The 15,675-nt window shown below is 32.9% G+C and overlaps 3 protein-coding genes and 1 non-coding gene across 5 annotated transcripts; all 4 read left to right on the forward strand.

Moving 5' to 3' along the window:
- Positions 1 to 3,138: 3,138 nt before the first annotated feature.
- LOC130936732 (probable aldo-keto reductase 1) lies at positions 3,139 to 5,361 on the forward strand. Of its 2 annotated transcripts, none has more exons than XM_057866872.1 (7): positions 3,139 to 3,318; positions 3,396 to 3,566; positions 3,686 to 3,886; positions 4,004 to 4,176; positions 4,307 to 4,403; positions 4,678 to 4,831; positions 4,897 to 5,361. In XM_057866872.1, exons 1-7 carry the CDS (start codon positions 3,253 to 3,255, stop codon positions 5,091 to 5,093), a joined length of 1,059 nt encoding a protein of 352 aa, XP_057722855.1. In that variant the 5' UTR covers positions 3,139 to 3,252; the 3' UTR covers positions 5,094 to 5,361. The 2 variants fall into 2 exon arrangements, with proteins under 2 accessions (XP_057722855.1, XP_057722856.1); XM_057866873.1 differs by having other exon boundaries at positions 4,933 to 5,361.
- Positions 5,362 to 9,760: 4,399 nt separating this feature from the next.
- Positions 9,761 to 12,042, forward strand: LOC130936410 (probable aldo-keto reductase 1). Its single transcript, XM_057866476.1, has 7 exons — positions 9,761 to 9,929; positions 10,007 to 10,177; positions 10,299 to 10,502; positions 10,607 to 10,779; positions 10,912 to 11,008; positions 11,268 to 11,421; positions 11,531 to 12,042. Exons 1-7 carry the CDS (start codon positions 9,864 to 9,866, stop codon positions 11,725 to 11,727), a joined length of 1,062 nt encoding a protein of 353 aa, XP_057722459.1. The 5' UTR covers positions 9,761 to 9,863; the 3' UTR covers positions 11,728 to 12,042.
- Positions 12,043 to 13,135: 1,093 nt separating this feature from the next.
- TRNAG-CCC (transfer RNA glycine (anticodon CCC)) lies at positions 13,136 to 13,206 on the forward strand. The gene has a single exon. It is a non-coding gene; the product is annotated as a tRNA-Gly (tRNA).
- A 56-nt stretch (positions 13,207 to 13,262) lies between these two features.
- On the forward strand, positions 13,263 to 15,497 carry LOC130936275 (probable aldo-keto reductase 1). The gene is made up of 7 exons (XM_057866322.1): positions 13,263 to 13,472; positions 13,560 to 13,727; positions 13,835 to 14,044; positions 14,136 to 14,308; positions 14,557 to 14,653; positions 14,745 to 14,898; positions 15,057 to 15,497. The coding sequence occupies exons 1-7, from the start codon at positions 13,428 to 13,430 to the stop codon at positions 15,236 to 15,238; spliced, it is 1,029 nt and encodes a 342-aa protein (XP_057722305.1). The 5' UTR covers positions 13,263 to 13,427; the 3' UTR covers positions 15,239 to 15,497.
- Positions 15,498 to 15,675: the final 178 nt, after the last annotated feature.

Consider the following 15,675-nt stretch of genomic DNA (forward strand, 5'->3'; position numbering starts at 1 on the left):
AGTCCCAAATGAATTGAATTCTTGTCTTCTATATTTTTTTTGGTATTTTATTTTTTCTGTGTACAAACTTTTTTTTATTATTTGTTACCTCTAGTAAAATTTGTAATTGTAATAGTTGTATATTATGTTATCATTGTAATTTTTTAAAAATATAAATTATTCATCCTACTAAAAAAGACAAAATAAATAAAAAACTAACTATAATTAACAATAGAGTCATAGTAATATTTATAATCTAAAATAGTATTAAATAAAACAATATTAAATAAATTATGAGTAATCTAATTTCATAAAGTATATTTTCATATATTATTCATACCTAAAACAAACAACAACTAACATACATGAAGTAGTCTAATGAGTTGTAATTTAAATGGTATAATTTTTTCATATTTACCTAAAAAGTCATACTTTCGAGTGTCTCTATCTTTAATAATAATAATAAAAAAAAACATTCATGAGGTAGCGATGTTTGTGAACCTAGCTATATATACGTGTCTTTTTATATCATTTGTCAAAGTGGCATATTTAAGAAAGATTAAAAAAAATCTATGCATAATTTACACACTTATTTTAATTAAAATATACATTTTAGAAAATTAACTAAAAGGTCTAGCTATTTTCACATTTAAAATAAATTAAAAAAATAATTTCACATATTTTTTAAAATTTAAAGGCTACATACATAACCTAAAATATTTAACCTGTATAACATGCAATTAACCCTAAATATTGTATAAATAATGATGAAGCATTATTATTGTTATTTGTAGGGTGGTGGGCTCTTACATTTTGAGATAGCTGACTTCTGATCAAACCCAATAATAAGAGTAAGCATAAGAATGTATATACCACCACCACCAATACAGCATCTCCTACACTTCATTTGGAATTTGATTTCTTTTTTTGGGTACCCAGAAATTATTTATAATTACTGTGCTATTATTATCATTATTCATTTTATTAGACTGTACAATATTTTTTTATCACAACACTCAATCTTTTTTGGACCTGTAATATATTACATACCAAATATTTATTGGACTTTTAAAAAAAGCTCAGCAACCTAATCATCTTCATTAACAAAATCAAATAACATCTAATTAACTTTTTTCTTTCATCAATTTTTGGGCACATTACAGAATTTGTCGGGATTTTAGAAGTAATAAATACACGCGTAAATTTTTTTATAATGCCACCTAATTTCAGCAGCTGCTGAAAATTTTCTCCTTCAGCACTATAGCATTACCCTATATTATATAATAGCCAATAGTACGGAGGTAGGGGACGATTTTGCAAATTGGACTTTTCCAAAGGTCCGATCAAATCACATCTTGTGCCACATAGGATTCATTATTCACACAAATAAAGGGGGAAATAATTAAAGATGCAAAACCAACAATAACAAAACCTTTTTTGGGACTCCTTATTATCTTTAAGAAAACATTTCAAGTGCACCAGGAGCACCGATACACCAGTTATTTTAACTGTTGATTTTAATTAATATATATTATATATATTTTTTATAATTTAAATCAACAGTTAAAACAACTGGTACACCGGTACTTCCGGTGTACTTAAAATGCTTCCTATCTTTAAATGGGTTAGGCCACAAAAGATAATGAATCATATTATTTTAGAGAAAATACAACGAGCCAATAGAATATTTATATAATATATATAATGGAGGTTTAGAGAATATTAAAGATATAATTATTAGTGTTATTTTTTTTCAATTAAAATTTTTGGAATGAGTGGTATCATAACATAATATTAAAACTCTATATCCAAAAGGTCAAGAGTTCGATTATTGGTGAATCCAAAATTAGTTTATCCTTTTGCAAATAAGTGGTTTCATTACCTGAGATGTTTATTATCACTTAGTACTCAAATAATTATTTTAGATAATATAAATGATGTTCATTTTGTAACTCAATAGCTCATTATATACATTATACATTTAGACCATTGTCACTACGTTGGTAATGAATCATGCCTCTGTAGTCTGTACAAATACAATGGACCATGGACAATATGGTTAACCTATAGATGTGTCCTAATCAATTACCACAAACCCAAAAAGGTACAAACAACCGGGTCCAATACCAAAAATTCAACTGGGTCCCATTTCATAGTTAAAACGGAGGAGATGAAATAAATTGCCTAAAAAGTGAAATAAAAAAACATGAACCTTTCCCTGGGAGCCATAGTCAGTTAGTCACATATAGGGGTGTAAGTTACCGAACCGAACCGAATTTTACCGCAAAATCGAACCGAAATTTATAACAACCGAAAAGAAAATCGAAAAAATCGGTTTTTTTTTGTTTTTTTCGAATTAAACCGATCGGTTCGGTTCGGTTTTCGGTTGGCTCAGTAAAAACTGAACCGAACCGAACCGAACCGAAATATTAGTTAAGAAACCTTGTTTTTACACATTTACCCTTTAACCTTATTGTTTTGCTAGACATTTTTAATTGTCTTTGTTTTATGTTTAATTAAGTTGAATTTGTATTGGATTTGGATGTGATAAATTCTTGTTTTTCTAGTTTATTAAAGGTTTTAAATTTTATTTTATGACATTTTAAATTCAGATAAGTAGGTGTAAAAAAACCGAAAAAATCGACCGAACCAAACTGCTGTTGGTTCGGTTCGATTCGGTTCGGTTGCTCAAACTGCAGCCAACCGAACGGTTGGTCTCTTTGAAGAACCGATCAGGTCGGTTCGGTTGGTTTTTGGTCCAAAACCGAACCGAACCGAGCCGATTACACCCCTAGTCACATATAGCGTTTGGTGGAGAGACAGAGACAGAAAGACTGAGACTGAGAGACAGAGACTAAGAGACAGGGATTGAAACAAATCTCAGTATTCTGTTTGGTGCAAAATGGGAGACAGGAATTGAAATAGGAATGAAACTCTAATTTAATTTGCACAAAGGGTAAAATTGGAATTAATTAATTGAAATGAAAGTATTTTAGGTATAAAATATTATTAAAGTTTCAGTCTTCATCTCTAAAAATTTCAGTCTCCTGTGTCTCTATTTTTTGGAGATACTGAAATACTGAAATTTTGGAGACAGAGACAGAAATTTTAGTACCAATCTCTGAACTAACAAACACACTACTGAATCTTAGTCTCTCAGTCTCTGTCTCAGTACCTGAAAACAAACGCTACCTAGTCAATAGTCATATACATCCATCTTCGATCGTTACGTACACTATACAGTTGCAAATCAGGAGTGAGGAGTGAGTAATAATGGCAGAAGCAGGGAGTGAGAGCGTTTCCATTCCTCGCGTGAACCTTGGTTCCCAAGGCCTTCAAGTTAGCTTCTTTCATTCACTTAATCCATGTAATTATTTTCACCCCTAATTCCTTGAAATTCCTCTTTTTATACGTAGGTTTCAAAGTTAGGGTTTGGGTGTATGGGGCTTACTGGAGCTTACAACGATCCTCTCCCGGATCAAGAAGCCATATCAGTTATTAAGCATGCTTTCAGTAAAGGCATCACATTTTTCGATACTGCTGATATCTATGGTTCTAATCATGCTAATGAACTCTTGCTCGCCAAGGTACTAACTACTCACTAATCATCGACATTACTTTTACAAATTGGTGAATTCTTGTAAGTATGGTTCTGCTGCAAATTAATGAAACACAATTTTGAATTTCCTTCTTGGCCACAAACCAGGCTTTGAAGCAATTGCCTAGGAACAAGATACAGCTAGCAACAAAATTTGGCGTTTCAAAACCAAACCCTGATGTGCAGATCAAGGGTACACCAGACTATGTGCGGTCATGTTGTGAAGCTAGCTTGAAACGTCTTGGTGTTGAATACATTGATCTCTATTATCAGCATAGAGTCGACACATCAGTGCCTATAGAACAAACAGTAACTCATGCTTTTAGTTTCTTCCTCTTTTATAGACCAATGAAATCATTTTATCTATATCCGCCTTATCTCACTTGATGCATTCTGATATCTGAATAACTTTGGTGTATGCAATAGATGGGTGAACTTAAGAAACTGGTTGAGGAGGGGAAAGTGAAGTACATAGGGTTATCTGAAGCCAGCCCTGATACTATAAGGAGAGCTCATGCTGTTCATCCTATTACAGCAGTTCAATTAGAGTGGTCCCTTTGGACTCGTGACATCGAGGACGAAGTAATCCCTCTTTGCAGGTTAGTTATGGCTGTTTTTCTGGAGTTTCTACTTGAAGAACAGAGTGATTAGATGTCAGCTACTTGAAACTATGTCTCTCTATCTGACTACACTTTTTTACCTTTTATCTTTGTGCTTGTTTTAATACAGGGAACTTGGTATTGGAATTGTGCCTTATAGCCCTCTTGGTCGTGGCTTTTTTGGCGGCAAGGGAGTTGTGGAAACTGTGCCTTCTGTTAGCACATTGGTACCATATTCGATCACTATGGTTGATTTAGTTACATAGCATCAAATTTGTTATTGGGATATGGCTAATTAATAAACAGCAAGGAATAATTCTTAATCCTAGAAGGATTATTGAACTAGTTTGTGAGTTTAAATTAGACTGTCATCCATGTTCTTTCTCTAAGTTAAAGTTAGTCATCAAAGGTAAGATGATTAGACTTGGTTTTGCTACGACAAACGTGGCAAAGATGAATTCTGATCTGATTGTCTGATTGCTTGTTTATTTCCCATTTTAGAGCGGTCATCCCCGTTTCCAGGCTGAGAACATAGAGAAGAACAAGAAGATATATGAAAGAATAGAAAGCCTTGCAAAGAAGTATGAGTGTACCACTCCTCAGTTGGCATTAGCATGGGTACTCCAACAAGGCAATGATGTTGTGCCTATTCCTGGTATGATCAAATGTGTTGCTTAGCTTGGTTGTAACAATGATGTTGATGGAGCTAGAGTTTTATAGGAACTACTAAAATGAAGAACCTGGATCAAAACATAGGTGCCTTGTTGGTTAAACTTAGTGAGAACGACCTAAAGGAAATTTCGGAAGCAGTTCCGATTGATGATGTAGCAGGAGATAGGCACTACAGTGAAGGGACTGCTAAATTTACTTGGAAGTTTGCTAACACACCTCCAAATGATTCAATTGTCTCAACTTGAAGCACCTATAATAATAGGGAACACAAAACTATGAGTAAAGGGTAATTCTACACCAACCAATGTATGATCCAGATGTATAATACCTTGTTTTACTGGAAAATGTTTGAATGTGAGTTCCTTGAAAATACAGAAAGATATTAGTCCAAGTGTATTCTAGTTGGTTGGTTGGGTAGATACTACATGATGTCTCAGTTTTATGTGTAATCCAGGTTTGTGTTGTAACAAAACTTATGTATAATAAATTAATAATAGGGTTTCCTTTATTATCCATCCATGTACCTGCTATTCATGAAGTTATTAGAGTAGCATATTAATTATTCTTATTTATCGAATTATAAATCATGACAAGGCAGAAACAATAAAGCGACACCACACCACAATCCGTCATTCTTATTTACCGGGTTTTTGACTTTTGAATACTTGCTGACATTATCAGTGACGATTAAGATCCAGATCTTTTGGTCAAGATTTCAATTCACAAACACAAAGTAGTATCCAATATATGTGGGTACCAAAGTATTAACTTTGATACATCTAAAGAAATCAAGCCTTGAAGTACTTTGTCTAAATGGCATCACTCTGTTTCTTCATCAATAAGTGTTTTGTCTGATGTGAAATAAATAACTAAAAAAATAAATAAATATAAAATAAAAAATATAAATAAAAGATTTTATTATAATAATATTATTTTAATATAATAGAGATGATTTATATAAATAAAAAGATATGAGTTTATTTGTTATATATATAAAAGGAGAGAAAGAATATTGTTTTATATATTCGTAATGGAAAAGTATAGATAGACAATAAAAATACTAAATAATGTGAACAATAGAACATCGGATGTTCATTTCACTAGATCTACGGATGATTATTCTAATATTAAGATTTAGGTGGGTAATTTGGAGGTGTAATGTGTTTTTATTTGATTTGTGGTTGTTCATATTGTTCAAAAAAGTCATTGGCTACCTAGCATAACTCATTGGTAATATAGAGAGAGAAAATTATTATTGCTGTATCTATTGTTTCTGACGATGCCTTCTATTTATACATGTAAGATGCCTTCATTTTCAACCCTCATTAATTTGAATTCACCTTCAAAAAGTGATTCATTCAATGTTAACCCAAGTCATAAATGGGCATCTATCTATTTGTTTTTATCACAATACTTCCCCTTAGATGTTTATTTAAGATTATACGTCGTTAAAACTTTACTAAAAAAAAATTTAATGAAAAAAAAATAGTGAAAAAAAAAGTACAATATTCTTTATGGTGAGACTGTCTCATTAAAAATTTTGTCAAGAAAAATTCATTAGGGACAAAAACCTGACCAAGGAAAAAAGAGTACAGTCTCCCTCTCTTATCGACAATATTTAATATCTTGGAATGGGCGCATTCCAATCTGCTTTACCAATCTTTCAAAGGAGAATTATGGAAGTGACTTGTAAATAAATTTACCAGATTATCACTTGAGTGGATCTGTTGAATATTAATTGTTTCTTGATTATCGCTTTGTTCTATCACCTTTGATGTATCCACCCTTAAGTTGAGAAATGCATGATTTATTATCTTCAAATAGAATAGTTAGACTATTTTATGATCAATTAGTCCACATGACGATAAAATACATTGGATTAAACTCTTGAGTCAAAAACACTCGTGACTTGCTTCATGTATCGCTAGTATTTCAGCATGATTAGAGAAGGTTACTGTTATCGCCTGTTTCGTAGACCTCCATGATATAGCTGTATTACCATAGGTGAATAGGTATCCTGTTTGAGATCTTCCTTTGTGTGGATCAAATAAGTATCCTGCATCTGCATAGCCAACTAATTGTGACTTTGATTTATATGGATAAAACAGTCTCATATCAACTGTTCTATAAAGATATCGAAAGATTTGTTTGATTTCATTCCAACGTCTTCTGGTTGGAGATGAACTATACCTTACTAGTAAATTCACAGCAAATGATATATCGGGTCGTGTATTATTAGCAAGATACATTTAGGGGTGGAAATAGGCAGGACAGGCAGACTTTACTCTTAACAGGCCAGACATGTAATAGAGTATATTGGCCTTAGCCTGGCCTGTAGCCTGGTGTAGGCTTTTTAATGAGTACTGAGTCTGGCCTGTTGTTAAATCTGGCTTGGCCTGAAACTTGTCAATAGGCCTGTTTTTTTTAATAATAATTAAGTTTAAGATATAATTTAATTTTTAAAATTATAAAATATAAAATAATAGAATTGGCCAGTATCTATTGTTGGCATTGTTGGTACTGAATGATTAATTTCTTCTCCATTTAAAGAAATAGAATTAGCCAATGGATTATTTGGAGTTACATATTCAGCCATTTCTAAAGTCTATTGTAATGCCTAAACAAAAATTAATAGACAACATTATCTCATAATTTTTTTTACTTTCATCATATCAATAGCATAAAGTAAGAACCTTTTCATGAAGAAAAAAAGGATAAAATTTTATATTCGAAAAAATAGAAATAATACCACAACACAAACAAAAAAAATCGAACTTAAAAGAAGATCTTTGACATAATAAAATCCTAATTGATGAAAGAATAACAATAAATATAAAAAATAATAAAATAAAAAATAATGACATGAGAAAAAAGAAGAAATACGTACAGTTAAAAGAAGAGAAGATGAAGAGGATGGTAGTCTGGTAGAAGAGCGTATAAAGTGGAGAAGAGAAGAAAAAATGACCATGTGTATGTTTATTTCTTTATTAATGTGGAGGGAAAGTTTTTAGAATTATTTTATTTGATTGACTTTTGATATTCCAACATCAAAGATTAAACATATTAAGAAAATAAAAATACACATATATAATTAAAGAGACAAATAGTTTAATGGATAAAGGTATTTTCATATGTTAGAAGACCCAAATTCAAATCCTTCTAATAGACCCAATAGGCTATCTGATATTTTAAAGAATATAGGCTTTTTTAATAGCTTGAGCTTGGACATATTTTTTATCAGGTCAGGTTGCAGGCCGCTTGACCTATTTCCACCCGTAGATACATTAGTGTCCCAATGACACTGAGATATGATACTTCAGAATTAATGATATCTTCATTTTCTTCTTTAGGGTGGAATTTATCTTTTTCCACATCCAAATACCTTACGATTATTGAGTACTTAATGGATATGACTTATCTATATAAAATCTCTTTAGGATCTTTTTTGTGTATGTTATTTGATGAATAAAGATCTCATTTTTTGTATGCTTGATCTGTAGGCTGAGACAAAATTTAGTCTTTTCAAAATCTTTTATCTCAAACTTTTTTTTAGATCTTTTATAATTGTTGAAATCTTTTTAGGAATTCCAATGATATTTAAATCATCAACGTACACACAAAATAATATCCAATATATGTGGGTACCAAAGTATTAACTTTGATACATCTAAAAAAATCAGGCCTCGAAGTACTTCCTTAATTATTACTCTATCACATCTATGTCTATGTCTACTACAATTTTTTCTTTCTTTCGATTTTTTTCTTCCTTCCACGTCGTTATATTTTTACGGCCATTGCTACGGTATTGAAAGGGTTTTTTCTCTGTTGGTGCTGAAAGTATGTGGTATGGTAAAGGAGGGGACGTGTGGTTGTGTTGCCTCCAAACTCCCAACAGTTTTTGCGCCAAAGTTGATCTTGCTCAGATGATGTATGCTGAAAATTTGGTTAGATGATGGTAATCTTGTCTTAATGATGCTAGTTATGTTATTGGGCTTTTGTTTTATGTTGAATGGTGACTTAGGTTTCTGTTTCTTCATCCTATTTTCAGATCTTGGAGATTCCTTACTATTGTCACTCTCATACTTGGGAGGTAGAGGCTTATAAGCTTCATTCTTAACACTCTCATAAAAATCATATGAAGATGATGATTGTGTCTCTTCCAAAATCCAAAGAATTATCATCAAAAGAATCTATCTCCTTTATAGACTCTTCTTTAGAAACATATTCCACCCTCACATTGTCTCTAGGACTACAAGACTGATCCATTAGATGCTCAAAGTACAAGAAGGATTCTTTCATGTTGTGTTTAAGTATAAAATCACACATTTTATTTATTTTTTTGTCACCAGCAAGTACGTGCAACCCATTCTCAAACACCAGTGCAGTTGAATCATATCAGAATATGATTTTATACTCCAAATATCCTAACCCTCTGAATAACTCCTCCAAATCTTTCTTATTGACGAAGTTCATATCTATTGAAAAAAAAATTCTCTGCTTTTCTATCTTTATAGCATAACTCACATTTCAAAGTTCTTTCGAACCTTTCGATTATAATTATTATTTGAATTACATATTAAATACCTAACAATAATACTTGTCAGATATTCTTTTTTAAATTACAATCAATCTTTAATTATTATTTAAATTACTATTAAATACCTAACACATAATGAATAAAATTTTTTAAAAATTATATAAAAAATATAATATTATACATCTAAATTTTTTTATTAATTATTCAATTAAATTAGTTTAACATAATAAACATTAATTATAATTAATATTATTATAAATTTTATTATTTAATTTAATTAAATTTAATTCATAAAAAAATTTGAATATGTAAGACAACATCATTATTCATATAAAAATAAAAACACTTATAATACAATTTTAAGCCATAAAATTTTTCATAGCCCGCGGGTCCACCTTCTAGTTTGTCTATATAGTTCTCCATCATTACGTACACTACACAGCTACAAATCAGGACTGAGAAGTGAAGCAGCATAATAATGGCAGAAGCAGGGAGTGAGAGCGTTTCCATTCCTCGCGTGAACCTTGGTTCCCAAGGCCTTCAAGTTAGCTTCTTTCATTCACTTAATCCATGTAATTAGTTTCACCCCCAATTCCTTGAAATTCCTCTTTTTATACGTAGGTTTCAAAGTTGGGGTTTGGGTGTATGGGCCTCACTGGAGCTTACAACGATCCTCTCCCCGAACAAGAAGCCATATCAGTTATTAAGCATGCTTTCACTCAAGGCATCACTTTTTTCGATACTGCTGATGTCTATGGTTCTAATCATGCTAACGAACTCTTGCTCGCCAAGGTATTAACTATTCACTAATCGTCATCGTTACTTTTACAAATTGGTGAATTCTTGTAAGTATGGTTCTGCTGCTACTGCTGCAAATTAATAAAAGACATTTATGAATTTCCTTCTTGACCAGGCTTTGAAGCAATTGCCCAGAGACAAGATACAGCTAGCAACAAAATTTGGCATTTCAAAAACAACCTTCTCTGATAGGCAGATCAAGGGTACACCAGACTATGTGCGGTCATGTTGTGAAGCTAGCTTGAAACGTCTTGATGTTCAATACATTGATCTCTATTATCAACATAGAGTCGACACATCGGTGCCTATAGAGCAAACAGTAAGTGATGATACAGACTAATGAAAGAAATTACTTGATCTATTTATCTGCCTTATCTCATTTGTTACATTCTGATATCTGAATAAATTTGGTGTGTGTAATAGATGGGTGAACTTAAGAAACTGGTTGAGGAAGGGAAAGTGAAGTATATAGGGTTATCTGAAGCCAGCCCTGATACTATAAGGAGAGCGCATGCTGTGCATCCTATTACAGCAGTTCAATTAGAGTGGTCCCTTTGGACTCGAGACATAGAGGACGAAGTAATCCCTCTTTGCAGGTTAGTTTTGGTTGTTCTTCTAGAGTTTCTACTTAAAGAACATAGTGATTAGACATCAGCTACTTGAAACTATGTCTCTCTATGTGACTACACTTTTTTTAACCTTTTATCTTTGTGCTTGTTTTAATACAGGGAACTTGGTATTGGAATTGTGCCTTATAGCCCTCTTGGTCGTGGCTTTTTTGGCGGCAAGGGAGTCGTGGAAACTGTGCCTTCTGTTAGCACCTTGGTACTATATTTGATCACTATGCTTGATTTAGTTACATTGCATCAAATTGTTATTAGGACTAATAAACAGCAAGGAATAATTCTTAATCCTGGAAGGATTATTGAACTAATTTGTGAGTTTAAATTAGATTGTCATCCATGTTCTTTCTTTAAGTCCAAGGTAGCCATCAAGAGTAAGAAGATCATTAGACTTGATTTTGCAACAAGAAACATGACAAAGATGAATTCTGATCTGATTGCTTGTTTTTTTTCCATTTTAGAGTGGTCATCCCCGGTACCAAGCAGAGAACATAGAGAAGAACAAAAGGATATATGAGAAAATAGAAAGCCTTGCACAGAAGCATCAGTGCACTACTCCTCAGTTGGCATTAGCATGGGTACTCCAACAAGGCAATGATGTTGTGCCTATTCCTGGTATGATCAATTTTTAAATTTGGATACATACTTGTTCTGGTGATAATAGTGCTGCTTAGCTTGGTTGCAAGTTTGCAACAATTATGTTGATGGAGATAGGGTTTTACAGGAACTACTAAAATCAAGAACCTGGATCAAAACATAGGTGCCTTGTCGGTAAAACTTAGTGAGAACGACCTAAGGGAAATTTCGGAAGCAGTTCCGATTGATGATGTAGCAGGAGTTAGGCACTACGATGAAGGGCATGCTAAATTTTCTTGGAAGTCTGCTAACACACCTCCAAATGATTCAAGTGTCTCAACTTGAAGCACCTATAATAATAGGGAACACAAAATTATGAATAAATGGTAATTCTGCACCTACCAATGTATGATCCAGATGTATAATACCTTGTTTTACTGGAAAATGTTTGAATGTGAGTTCCTTGAAAATATAGAAAGATATTAGTCAAAGTCTATTCTAGTTGATTGGCTGGATAGATACTACATGATGTCTCAGTTTTATGTGTAATACAGGTTTGTGTTGTAACAAAACTTATGTATAATAATAGGGCTTTTCTTTATTATCCATCCATGTACCTGCTAAAGTATTAATGAAATTATTAGAGTAGCATTTTAATTATTCTTATTTAAGGAATTATAAATCATGATAAGGCAGAAACAATAAAGCGACACCACACACAATCCGTCATTCTTTTTTACCGGGTTTTGACTTTTGAATGCTTGGTGACATTATCAGTGACGATTAAGGTACAGATCTTTTGGTCAAGATTTCAAAACACAAAGTAGTATCCAATATATGTGGATACCAAAGTATTAACTTTGATAAATCTAAAAGAATCAGGCCTTGAAATACTTCCTTGATTATTACTCTATCACATCTGTGTCTATGTCTACTACCATTTTTTCTTTCTTTTGGTTTTTCTTTCCTCCACGTCTCTGTATTTCTTTTCTTTTTGGTTTTTTATGGTATTTTTCAACCCGACAAGTCAAAGACTAATCTGCCGTAGTACTGAATTTCATTTAAAGGTTTGTCGTTGGCCAATGAGTTGATGCATGCACAAGGCGAAATTCAAATTTCTGACACTTATTTAAATAAACTAGTGAGCTAACCATTAGACCAATCTATCTTAATTACGTCACTGTATTTTTGAATGGCATCATTCTGTTTCTTGACTTTTTTCATCAATAAGTGTTTTTCTTCCTTTTTTTTTTCTCTCTTGAAAGGGGAGTGCTAGGGGCCAGGTTTTGTGATTTGAAGCTATCATTAGTGTTTTTAAATTTTAATGGTGTGAAATTACATCTAATGGTATAAGATTACTCACTTTTTTTTGCTAGTTAAGTGCTGGCCAAATTTTAGTAAAAAAACTAGGCTCTTAAACTTTCTCCTCTTGAAAATAAGAGTTTTTTTTAAGACGTCGTCTAAATAGAGTATTTTATTAAAAAATATAAATCTTGTATTAATTAACTATATTGATAAACTATTAAAAACAAAACCTTTCTATCTTTTTTTATCTAGTGCACTAAGACATTCTTTAGTTAGTTTCCTAAAAATGTTTCAAGGTGTGATACCTATTGCTATTGTATGGTGAAATATATAACGTTGATAAACCAATTAAATTGTTAAATGTTTAAAAACACTTTAGTGATTAAGACATAGGTTGAAGCTGTCAGAGTATATATATAATTTTAAATTGGCCACACAAGTACAAGAAGCGCATCTGGTGTAGTGGTATCATAGTACCCTCCCACGGTACTGACCGGGGTTCGATTCCCCGGATGCGCATTCTCAAATATTTTTGAACAATATAATTACACAAAGTACTCAAATTATGAAAAGGATTGAGAGCAGTGGTAACGCCTTAATATCTTAGGTTCACCAACCACATAACACGTGGCATGAGTTCTACTTACAACCATTCACCAACTTTTCAAAACATTGTGGTAGGTAGGTAGTAGGTTCATATTTTGAATAGAGGAGGAAACTTGGAACACAGAAACACAAGAATGGCAGAAGTTCCTAGAGTCAAGCTTGGACCCCAAGGTCTTGAGGTATCTATCTTGTTTCATTCATTTCACTTTCAGTAGTAGTACTCTGAACCTGCTTCACATATTTATGCTTACTTTTGATAATGATAGGTTTCTAAGATAGGATTCGGATGTATGGGGTTAACTGGTGTGTACAATGATCCTGTTCCTGAAGAAGTTGGCATCTCAATAATCAAGTATGCATTCAGCAAAGGAATCACTTTTTTTGACACTGCTGATTTCTATGGTGCCCATGCCAATGAAGTTCTTGTCGGAAAGGTTCACATTTCAACTTTAATTCATTGTTTTTGTTAGTGGTTTTTTCATCCTGTGATAAAACAATGAAAATGGCAGTAGCTATATGATAATTTGCCCTATCTCTTCAGGCTCTTAAGGAGTTACCTCGTGATAAAGTTCAGATTGCCACCAAATTTGGTATTGTCAAAATGGATATGGCTTCTAATACTGTTGTAGTCAATGGTACCCCTGAATATGTTAGATCTTGTTGTGAGGGTAGTCTTCAGCGTCTTGGTGTTGATTACATTGATCTCTATTATCAGCACCGTGTCGACACCACGGTCCCCGTTGAGGACACTGTAATTTCCATTGAACTCTACTTTTTTTCTTGATTTGGGATAGTTTAGTAGCTGTTTGTATTTCTGATTTTTCTGTTCCTGAATGAGATAGATGGGGGAGCTTAAGAAGCTGGTGGAAGAGGGCAAAGTAAAGCATATAGGGTTATCTGAAGCAAGTCCTGATACTATTAGGAGGGCGCATTCTGTTCATCCTATTACAGCCGTGCAATTGGAGTGGTCGCTTTGGACTCGCGAAATTGAACAAGATATTGTTCCACTTTGCAGGTAAAAATGCTAAGGATTTTTGCATGTTAAGTGTTATGCGCTTTTTGGGAGAATATGTTATTCTAATTCCTAGGCTAGTAGCTGATTCCATTGTCCTGCCTTACCTAATCATATGATATGCATAAACTAAGTTGAGTTGGTATGAAATCTAGAGTTTTGTTTTGATGATTTCTTTCTAGTGTTTAGTGCTTTTCCACATCCTCCATGAATCTTCATTGAATGTATGACTATGGTGATAACATTTGCAGGGAATTAGGAATTGCGATAGTGCCATATAGCCCGCTTGGCCGTGGATTTTTCGGTGGTAAGGGTGTCACAGAAAGTATACCAGCAAACAGTTTTCTGGTATGGAAAGTAGACACATTTGTTTTTTTATCATTTGATGATAATTGGCCTTGTTCCTTGCTCTCTGACTTTTTTTTTCGATTTTCATCAGGCATACCAGCCAAGGATTCGAGGGGAAAACTTAGACAAGAACAAGATCTTGTATTCTAAGTTGGAAAAACTGGCAGAGAGACATGGATGTAAGCCTTCACAACTTGCTCTTGCATGGATCCTTAATCAAAGGGACGACGTTGTACCTATCCCTGGTGAGTGATTTTCCATTTGCAAACATAATTTTGAATGTGTTAGCATCAATCTGTTATGAATAATACTCATTCAAAAAATATTTATAGAAAGTACTTTTCACTTCAAAACAGTTTTGACCTGCAAAGAACATATTTATTGAACTTGTGATGTATTGTAGGAACAACTAAGACAACAAATCTTGACACTAACATCGGTTCGCTCGAAGTGAAGCTCAAGGAAGGCGATTTGAAGGAGATTACAGATGCTGTACCAATGTCCGAGGTGGCAGGCGATCGGACCACTGCAGCTTTCGTTAAATGCTCATGGAAGTTTGCTGATACTCCACCAAAACGGAGCTAGATAGATATGTACCGGTTAATGCACAATCTCAGAACTCCTATCTTCCATTTTTCTCAAATTTGATCACACCTCATGAAGACTAGTTCTTGTTACCTTGCAAAATTTTGTGTGTTTTATTAAGTGAGGAGACAGAGACACAGACATGGTTCAATTAATGTTTTCAATTATGCTGAGACATTGGACTACTCATTGGATTTAGTTCAGACTTCAGAGCTCTGATAAAATAAAATAACATCACAGCATTTTGGTTTGACTCCTCCTTGATCGTCTCCTTCCAAATACTGATTATGATAAAAGAATGTAATATAAAGGAAATGATCCTTGTATATTATTGATTATTTCATCATACTTACAATGAATATAACTAAAGTATTTTTAAGGATCTTCTTTAAAGATTTTTAAATAAATGTTTCTAATAGATTAAGAGAAATATATCA

The sequence above is a fragment of the Arachis stenosperma genome, chromosome 6, assembly GCF_014773155.1.
Source record: "Arachis stenosperma cultivar V10309 chromosome 6, arast.V10309.gnm1.PFL2, whole genome shotgun sequence".
In the NCBI taxonomy this organism is placed as follows: domain Eukaryota; kingdom Viridiplantae; phylum Streptophyta; class Magnoliopsida; order Fabales; family Fabaceae; genus Arachis; species Arachis stenosperma.